The sequence below is a fragment of the Pistacia vera genome, unplaced genomic scaffold, assembly GCF_008641045.1.
Source record: "Pistacia vera cultivar Batoury unplaced genomic scaffold, PisVer_v2 Contig74, whole genome shotgun sequence".
In the NCBI taxonomy this organism is placed as follows: domain Eukaryota; kingdom Viridiplantae; phylum Streptophyta; class Magnoliopsida; order Sapindales; family Anacardiaceae; genus Pistacia; species Pistacia vera.
In genome coordinates this window covers 210,650-220,200 of record NW_022196601.1, presented here as the reverse complement: position 1 = coordinate 220,200, position 9,551 = coordinate 210,650, and the positions used below count along the sequence as shown (strand labels likewise).

The 9,551-nt window shown below is 35.0% G+C and overlaps 1 protein-coding gene across 3 annotated transcripts; it reads right to left on the bottom strand.

Annotated features, from left to right (window-relative positions):
* Positions 1-2,847: 2,847 nt before the first annotated feature.
* Positions 2,848-8,892, bottom strand: LOC116115447 (BTB/POZ domain-containing protein NPY2-like). Of its 3 annotated transcripts, none has more exons than XM_031401602.1 (5): positions 8,585-8,892; positions 7,608-7,731; positions 5,479-5,548; positions 3,890-5,068; positions 2,848-3,626 (listed from the first exon to the last, which is right to left on the bottom strand). In XM_031401602.1, the coding sequence occupies exons 2-5, from the start codon at positions 7,667-7,669 to the stop codon at positions 3,060-3,062; spliced, it is 1,878 nt and encodes a 625-aa protein (XP_031257462.1). In that variant the 5' UTR covers positions 7,670-7,731; positions 8,585-8,892; the 3' UTR covers positions 2,848-3,059. The 3 variants fall into 3 exon arrangements, with proteins under 3 accessions (XP_031257462.1, XP_031257461.1, XP_031257460.1); XM_031401601.1 differs by lacking the exon at positions 8,585-8,892 and adding an exon at positions 7,927-8,557; XM_031401600.1 differs by lacking the exon at positions 8,585-8,892 and having other exon boundaries at positions 7,608-8,557.
* Between the last annotated feature and the right edge of the window lie 659 nt (positions 8,893-9,551).

Sequence of the window (9,551 nt, the reverse complement as noted above, 5' to 3'; positions counted from 1 at the left end):
CAATTGAAGCAACAAGTAAGGAGGATGGAAAGGGAGTTTATTTATAGAGAGTTATTGGGGGTGGTTAAATCTTAACAATGGTTAGTTGGGTTGGGTTAGAGTGTGGTTGGTTAGGTTCTGTGTGTGTTGAATTGAATGAAGGATTTGTTTGTTCACGTAATGGTGGGGGTTTGGGCTCCAAGGAAATGGGTGAGTGCGGCTCCGTGTCTCCGCAAACGGTTGGGAATTAGGGGTTTCTGAGCCGTTGGATTCTCTTTTGTGGATATTTTACCCGTTTGTTTCTGTTTTGGACTTTTAGTTGTTGCTTTTCAAATGGTGTCATGTTTTACTTAATTCCATTAGTTAATAGGTTGAAATTTGGACTCTATAATGTTTGTAATTTTGTATCTTTTTTCCTAAATCAGAACAAATAATTTCACTTTTAGTCATAAACTCCATATTGTTGTTATTTTTGGGTTTAGGCTAATAAACAAATATTAACAGTAAACAATGCGAGAGGTAATTAACTTTAAAAGGTTGATTAAAGGTGTTCGAATCAATTTGTGTACATTTTATTTAATTTTTTAAAATTCTAAAATTTAAGGCTAAGTACAAGTCCCAATAACTATCTGTATTAGTGTTTTGAAGGACTCTAATTTAATAGTTTATAAAACATTATTTTACTCTTTTATCAGACTATTTATTAATGGTTATCAAATGATGTAAAATTAGATTAAGAAAATGGGCGAAGATGACAATGTAAGGCATTGAAGTTATAGTTTCGAGTACGTACGTGGCATCCTTATCCCAACTGGACCACACTCTTTTAAGTTTGTGGAGAATATGATTCCAATCCATGAAGCGTTGGGTTAGCTTTAAACAATTCAAGAATTTTTGGCTTCATTCTTGACTTGTTTTTTAAATAATGGGGTTTAAACTTAAAAAGGTGAATGAGGTCAATTTTATGAGCTGGGGTTGGGCGTATAAATGTAAAGACAAAGCCCAAATGCTCTATTAGATTGTGATTTGTGAGAGAGTGACGTTTTTTGCGGGTTTTTTTTGCAACACAAAATTATATATGTTTTTGTATAGTGGAAGTGTCTCTTCCATGAATTTGAAAGACATTTGAGGTTTGGAGATGGGCATTGGGCAAGAATCAAAGGTCATCTTTGATTCTCTTCCAACAATTAAGCTCATTTCAGACCTCTCCTTGAAGAATCCTTCAATGATATTAGAATGTCAAATTCTGACTTTAATCAAGTAGATTTTATCCACTTTTGGTTCATGTTGCACATGTTTAGTTTTAGTTTTCATATAAAAGTCCTCTACCCAAAACATGTTTACTTAGTTAAAAAGATCCAAATCTTATAAACTAAATCTTGTACTCATTCGTTAGTGATATTGGATGTAACATAAAATGTATTGATTTTGCTTAATTACTGAACGTTTGCATCATTTTTATTCAAAATTCTTAAATTGTTTTGAAGAGAATTTCTTTACTTAATCCGAATATATTTTGACATGTTAGTGGCAAAGTCTCACGTTAGTTAAGAGACGGGGATCTTAATCGTTTATATAAAGACATATTTTTAGGGCAAAATCGTGCAAGCTCTAAAACCCAAAACGGACAATGCATTTGGAAACTCACTTATCATGTGTATGGATCTTCCATACATCAACACTTGACCCTAGAAGGAGAGCATAGGCTGCTCTAAAGCCCCTCGTCCCTTTAAGGGCTGTGTTGGTGTCCCACATCATTCCTAGAAACGTGACACAAATTTGTAACAGAAATTCTTAACCCCTCATTCAAAGCAATATTAACATGTAAACCCCAGAGGTCAATTCCTTTGTAATAAACGTTGGAAATAAGATCATCTTTGTGATAAACGGTACAAGCTTAAAGTTCATTTTGAACAAGTTAACATCAATACCGCATATATAAAATTACTTAAAGTTTAACATAGTTAGGATCTAGTTGACTATAATAATACGTTCTTTTCACCCTAATTGCCGCACCACATTTATGCGGCTGCTTGGTTTTATTAATCAATTAAATCCTTCATTAACTGCTAGTGTTTCCATAACGTTGGACAAAAACCAATCTAATTAAATCTTTCTTTAATTGCTGATGGTTTTGACGATAGTTTTCAAGTTTTTAATCTCTGATTATTATTTTAATATATAGATTAATAGTTATTTGGATGTTTTTGTTTTTGATACTAAGCCGGAACCTAAACTGGGTTTAAATTTTAATATTTTAATTGTTAGTTATTACCTACCTAGGACTTTTTGTCATTTTCGATTAATTTACTACTCACTTCACTGTCGAATAAAATGTACCAAGTCACTCATCTTTATATTTTTTTATTTTTGGCAATAAGGGAGCTCAAGTTAGCTTGCGCGTGCTTCAATTAATCTCTGAAATCTATTGAACACTTTATAAGTCCAAAATATCAGGTAAACCACAATAATATTATGGTTGGTGACCTCAAGCTTTGAATCCAAGAACCCAAGAAAATGAATAAACCTCCTTAGATCAAACTATAACATTTAACTCAAATTATTCTAAAATTTATCACAGATAGATAACATTATCGATGTGATAAGTCGAACATTTTCTTAATTAACCAATCTTTAGGTGACCGAGTAGTTTGATAAGAGACTCTTGAATATATTATTTAAGATATCCTGAATTTGAATCTCTCATCGAGTGCTAATAAGGGTGACCATTAGAGATTTGCCCGACCATTAACTTTAGAATCCCGAAAAATTAGTTTAAGGACACGCAAGATAATCCGAACATACAACCTAATCACCACAAAAAAATAAAAATAAAAAATAAAAAAATAAAGTTCTCTTAATTGTATGTCAAACGTTAACTTTATAGTGATTAGATTTCTGGTAATGTTCATTTTTGTAATGTCAAATCCAAACTCTTCTACCAAACTATATATGCTTCATTTTTTGATCAATTAAAACACAAACACTAGATTCTGAAGTTTCTAATGTCATTAAGGGAGGTAAAAACCAAAAATATAAAAGTACAAAGAACCAAAAAACAACTATATAATTTTGGTCTATCAAGAAACTGAATGCCTTTTTCTGGATGGTGTGGATTTAGCTTCTTCTGGGATCACAGAACCAAGACTGTCAGATGAATCTGAGCCGCTGTTGTCTCCTTGTCCGCCTTTGCTCGACCAGAGCTTTGCAAAGATCTTCTTGGACTTGAGCATACCTTTCATTTTACCAATGGCAGCCTTCTCAAAACCAGTTTTAATATCGCCACCATTTCTCTCACTCCCTCCCATTCCATTGCTCAACCTCAGGGCAGCAAGCTCCCCTTTTAGGGCCTTCAGCTCCTCGGCTGTGGCCACAGCATCCCAATCTTCCTCTGGATTGGTTGCTGCGGACCTTGAGCTCCCATGGGATCCATATTTTAGATCCTTAAGACCTTTTGGTAGTTCGGGAGTGCTGCAACCTGACGAGGCAGCAACCCTGACTTGCTCAAAAAAGAGTACCTGGACAACAACACGCAGTGGAAGTCTCTCATTTTGTACAGCATGTTTGCATGCATCTACTGATAGCTTCCTACAGTCCATGAGCTTGCATATTTTCTTTCTTTCACTTTTGCTGATTGTTGGATGCTCCTGCACCGAAAGCATGGTTCAAAATGCAATCAGCAACAAAGCAGCAACATGAATTTTGTTTATAAAACTAAAACGCTTGGAGTTGCAATTGAATTAGACAGCTATTAAAACTTTATAGTGTAAAGTTGTACTCTTAACAAAAATGCAAGAGCAAAGAGCATGCTAGTACAATTGATTTTGTGGTGTTATAATAGAATGTGGTATTACAAGTGAAAAACTAACTGAATCTCCAATGAGAGGAAAAAGATTCGGATAATTCTTACCTTGAGGTACATGTCAATGGCCCGGTAAAGCCCATCATGAGCTGGCCTGGAGATACCTGACACCAACTCCGCAAGATCAACAAACTTTGACAATGGCAGCTTGGGATCCTTTGCAATTTCAGCCAGGTATCCATCAATCAGTTTTGCTACCATCAGCTTGGAAGCATCAGATAAAATCCCTGTGCTTCTTATCACTTGAATCTCTTGATCTTCTTCTGGTGACTCAATCTCAGCATTTTGATTTTGCATAAAAAATTCTTCAACAATTTTGTGTACTGTGTCAACATCATACGTGGTACTTTCACCTTCAGGTGTCCTTAACAAAATATCATTGACGGATGCCTCCTCTAGTTGCTGTCCTATTTTTCTTACGAGCTGCTCCTTGACAATATTTCCTGAGTCCAAAAGAATGACTGCTTTCAACAACTTGAGCAAGAAACTACAAGAGACACAGCCTTTCTCTACAGGCAGCAGCCAGTCAATTGTATCAACAACTGTTCCATACTTCAACACATCGGCACACTGGATCATACCCTTGCTGAAACCTGACAGCCTTCTGTAAGCATAAGCTTTCAAGGCTTCTCCAATCACTTCACTAGGAAGTATTGCTTTGGTTTTAATATTCATTATAACACGCTTATATAGATCAATTCCAAGCTCACATAAATCCTCAACCCACCAGTCCCTCGGTACTGCTCGGTTGTTGACACCATTCCAGCTTGGATCATTCCCATTTTCCTCTGGGAGCTTCTTACGGTTATAGGTATATGACCAGTCAACTTTAGAAACATCAACACAGGCTTTGGTTGCTATAGCTTCAACGCAATGGCTGACTATCTTCAGATCCTCAGATAATGGTAATAGAGACTTGGTCGATTGTAGAACAATGATTGAATCTTTCCAGCTGCGAAAAATGCTGGAGCTAAGGAAGACATCAATCTTGTAAATGAGATTTCCTTTCTCAGTAGTTTCATGCATTCCCAGGTACTCTGCCGCACATCGAGCCACCACAACATTGTAAGCATTGAGGGTCACGGTCATTCCATAACAAAATTTGGCACAAATTTCAAAGGAAGCAGGACCACCGGGAATGTTGGAAATGTCAGCTTCATTACTGTTGTCTTCAGTAGAGGTCGCTACCAGCTTCTGCAAGCAGGCACATTTTGACAGAAGAGGAAACTGCATATAACATTTTTTCAGTTTTATTAGTTTCAGAGGATTAATAAATGTTGGTACCAAGCATATGAACATGTATTTATACATATAAACAAACATTCATAAGCAGAATTTCCAAAGTTTTACAAATTCCGCTCCAGGTCAGTTTTCTTAAACCAAGCTTCTTAAACGAAGCTCAGGTCAGTATGTTGAAACTAGGAACCACGGCTAATGGCTTTTATATGTGAGCACATTTTATATTACCTAATGATGATCAGTCAATCAGAATAAGTTGAAAATTCCTTAGTAGTTAAGAAGTGCCAAATATTGTTTCATGCACTACCACAAAGCAAGGGCACCGACAATAATTTTCTCGCATATACTTAAAAGTGTTTTTTTTTTTTTTTTTTTTTTCAGAATAAAGAAAACCATACCTTATGTAAATGAAACTTTACATCTCCGATAACAACAACAATGTCAGTCACCAACTCACTTGCTGCATACCTGAGAACAAAATGTCTTTCCTTCAGAATGTCACTAAAATCTCTCCATAATTTCAGTATAACAAGAATAAAAATGAAGAAGCACAATTAAACTTATTGTGAGGGATGAAGAATGTCTAACTTTTTATTTGAACTACTTTCACTTTCATTCAGAGCTTCTCAACTACACAAGATGACTGATGTTATCAAACATCCTTCTGGAAAGTATATTACATTATGCCTAAGAAAAACACAGTGAATTACGGTTTTTTACTTTAATTTCCAATGAAAGAAGCAAAATTGTTATACTGGATAGTGGAGCTGTCTCAGAAAATCTTTTATTTGAACTTCTATAGATCCTTTTATCCAAAGTCTTATAGTAAGAAAAGAAGTTTAGCATCCCTGAAGTCTATACATTTCAAAACAATTTTATCATTTCTCAATTTCATATATAATGATATTTTCGTATTAGCAATTACTATCCGTATTCCATTTAGCTGCAAATACCAAATTAACATAAGAGATATTTCCAGGAGTAAGCGGCTGCCAAAATCATGCAGCACATAGGACACAGGAAGGCTTATCCTCTGTCAATTTTAATAGAGTTACTTGCAATGTTGGGGACCAAGCACATTGTAGCTCTAGAATATGTGCATTTGCAAGTGGACCAAACATAACAACTACAATCACGAATACAATTATAGTAACAAAAACAGCTTATGACAATTTAAATAATACAAAGAGGGATTCAAAGACAAAACCACTTCGTCAACCAAATACCACATTAAGTAACTAATTGACCCAAAACCTTAAACAGATAGGTAAGGGTCCAAACTAATAGAGGGCATCCTGTTAGATACCTGCTTCCCACCAAACAACATAAAAAAACACTCAAGTTTGCATCTATAATCTATATGACATTCCAAAATAAACCTGATTCTAAAATAGCATAATAATTAAACCACTAACAGAGCCGGAATCATATTCAATGTCATTTCAATTTAAAATTGGAATTCAGCAGAGAGTCAATTGGTTCACTTAATACAGGTAAAATACTAGGTCTAATGCAGTTTACAAACATACATGTTTCCGGTTACGCATTTTTATGGTTTATCTACATTAAATCATTATATCAGCATCATTAGCTATTGTCTAAAGCATGTTACGATCATATCAGACATTTAACTAGATAGCATTCCCAGAGAAGGAAACTGATATATTCTCTGTACTAGTATAATTGGTGTTCTCGATATACTGTACATAAACACAGGGTTTGCCATGCTTAATAACACCTTTACTTTTTTACCTGGCTCTAGAATCTATGTAAAGACTTCAAATTCTGGACGACCAATTTGACAACCAATCTTAAAAGCAATTCTAAACCAAGCAAATTTTCTTCAGCAATAAGTGCCTATCTCCTAAGTGTCAACCCTCTTATACTGACTGTCCAAAATTTCACACATCCAGGTAACAGATTAGTGCTAATTGGTCTTTAATTTGTCGCTGCCCAAAACCAATAGTAAAATTCCTGTACCAACGGTGAGAAGAACCAAACAGTTTCAAGTTTATGAAGAATATTAAACAGGAAATGATGATAGATTCTAACGGCACAAAAATTCCCCCCTTGATAATTAATAAAACAGAACACAACCTTTTGAATCTCAAGGTTCCCAGAAATGGCCCCACTGCTGAAGGAGACAGTTCAGAATGCAAGTCCAAATCGTTACTATATAAAATGAGTAGGACAATATAGTGGAGAGATTGAAAATAAAATCATGTAATGACAAAAACCTCAACTCTGCCAACATTTTCTTCAAACTAACTAATGCAGAAGTTTGCTGGGATAAATTAGATATTTGTGATATTCCATAAAAGAACAAAAATTCCATACCTCCCAAAAGGAAAAAAACTTAAACAGAAGCCCCAGGTTAAGCATCAACAAAATAGGAAAACTTCTAAAAGATGGGTACAATCAATTCCAATGAACAGGAAACCAATTGAAACACATACAAGGTTCTCAGTAAAAGATGAGCCAAGGAAGAAAAAAGCACAGAATGAAATAAGGTTCATTGAGATCTCACCTAATGTCATTACCATCTATTTGAAAGGAATCCGTCTTCGATCCAAGTTTCATAAACTTCATCTTGGCAAGCAAAGGATCTACTTTTCCACTGATACCTCAAAGCCACCTTCCTCACTGCTCAGCTGACCAGTTTTAAATCAAACTTATCAGACTCACTACACCACATGTCCAGTAATAAAACACACATTACCGAAATCGAGGAAAATTTTCCAGGAATGGAATGTAAATTCCCCAGTTGTGGGGACCAAATTTGAGATGACAAACTCTTTGGGTTAAAAGAGAGTAAAGGATCTAAAAGAAAGGGTAAGGATATATGCCTGAAGGGTATGACCGAATCTTGACAGCAATCGAGGCAGGGAGTCCTAATAAGATAGAATAATAGAAAATTGAAGGCAAGGTAGAGAGGGTTTGAGTAATTTTTTAACAAAAGGTTCTCTTAAATGGCAAGAGAGGCATAGAAGAGGTTGTTTCCTTGGTCACCGGCAAAGCCCACGGAGCCCGGGCGCACCCAGTTAGCTCAGGGGACATAGCCAACAGATTCTTAACACAAAATAATTATCACTACCTGCACTAAATTATTAAAAAACCAGACACCCCACAAGCACAAATCTGACTCCACCTCACTAACTATTTCTTTATCTTTTGATTTCTGATTACTCTGTTTCTTTGTTTTTTCTTAAAATAAAAAAATAAAAGCACATAAAGATTCATGCCACAAAGACTAATTGAGTTTCTTTAAAGCTTCAAGTTCCAAATCATTTATAAATGGTGTATTTTTCAACCGTTGAAGTTTGAAAAACCTGCAACGTTTAGAAAACCACCAAAACGGTAGACAACAAGCATCTGTCTTTATACGGAATAAATAAGAAAGATCACAAAAATTAATTTAAATCTACTGAAGTAATGAACAATCAAACATCAACTACCAACCAAAAAAAAAAGGCTTCAAATTCAATTGCAATCCGAGAAATATACCAGAATAATCAAATCATAAACCAAGAGATCACATTGTACTATCATACGTGTAAAACCCTAAAACCCCACATAAAAAAATATGCTTTTCATCAACTATCAAGTTGGTTAAATTAAACAAACAAAAAAGTCAATCCACTCTCCGTGGAAACCCCAGCAAAACCCAAGACCAATTCTATCAAATTTATAAACCCATCAACAATGCTCCCTAACTTGTAGCATTAAAGTAGAAATAAAACCAACCCACTTCAAGATTTGGTAACATCAACCTACAGATGCTAAAAACTTTCAAACCACAAAAAATAAATAAACAGAAGAGATCTCTCTAAATTGGTAAAGCTAACTAATTTTAATTTAAACTCACCAAATATTACGTCTACACCACAATTGTACTATCATTTGTGACACATTAATAAATGGGCCATGCATGAGCACTAACTCACTGAGTCTAAAGAACCAAACCTACAAAAAAAAAAAAAGATAACAAATTTACACACAACCCACAAAAAAGATGACAAATTTACACAAAACCCACCAAAATAAAAAGCTAAAAAAGAAAACTTGAAAATACCAATCAGTGCCTTAGCTGCTTTTTTCAGTTTCAGATTCTATATAATTATGTACGCTAAAGAACCAGAACGCCCCACGTCGAAAGCCAAATAATTAAGCAATGTGTTTTCCGTTCACTCTGTGAGATGTAACTGTAAGAAACAGCACTAATTCTAGAAAATTTAACACGAAAATATTATACTTTCTTTGTTTAAAGACTAGTGGTGTGAAAAAGCAAAGTTGGATTCGGGGAGTTAACGAGAGTGTTTACCTTGCTCAATTATGCACGCCAAAGACTCTGACACACGGCTTTCTTGTTGCCGCTCTTTAATTTCTTCATTAAATGAGTCTCAATCTCACACTCTTTACTTGCATCCTAATGAACCCATCACTCATTAGAGATCAATAACTCAACTCCGTC

Excerpts from the sequence above, each read along its gene's own strand:
- LOC116115447 (XM_031401602.1), bottom strand. The coding sequence starts at position 7,669 with ATGAAGTTTATGAAACTTGGATCGAAGACGGATTCCTTTCAAATAGAT. Across the intron at positions 5,549-7,607 it reads ATAGATGGTAATGACATTAG|GTATGCAGCAAGTGAGTTGG; the intron begins GTGAGATCTCAA and ends TTTTGTTCTCAG. Across the intron at positions 5,069-5,478 it reads TAAAGTTTCATTTACATAAG|TTTCCTCTTCTGTCAAAATG; the intron begins GTATGGTTTTCT and ends TGTTATATGCAG.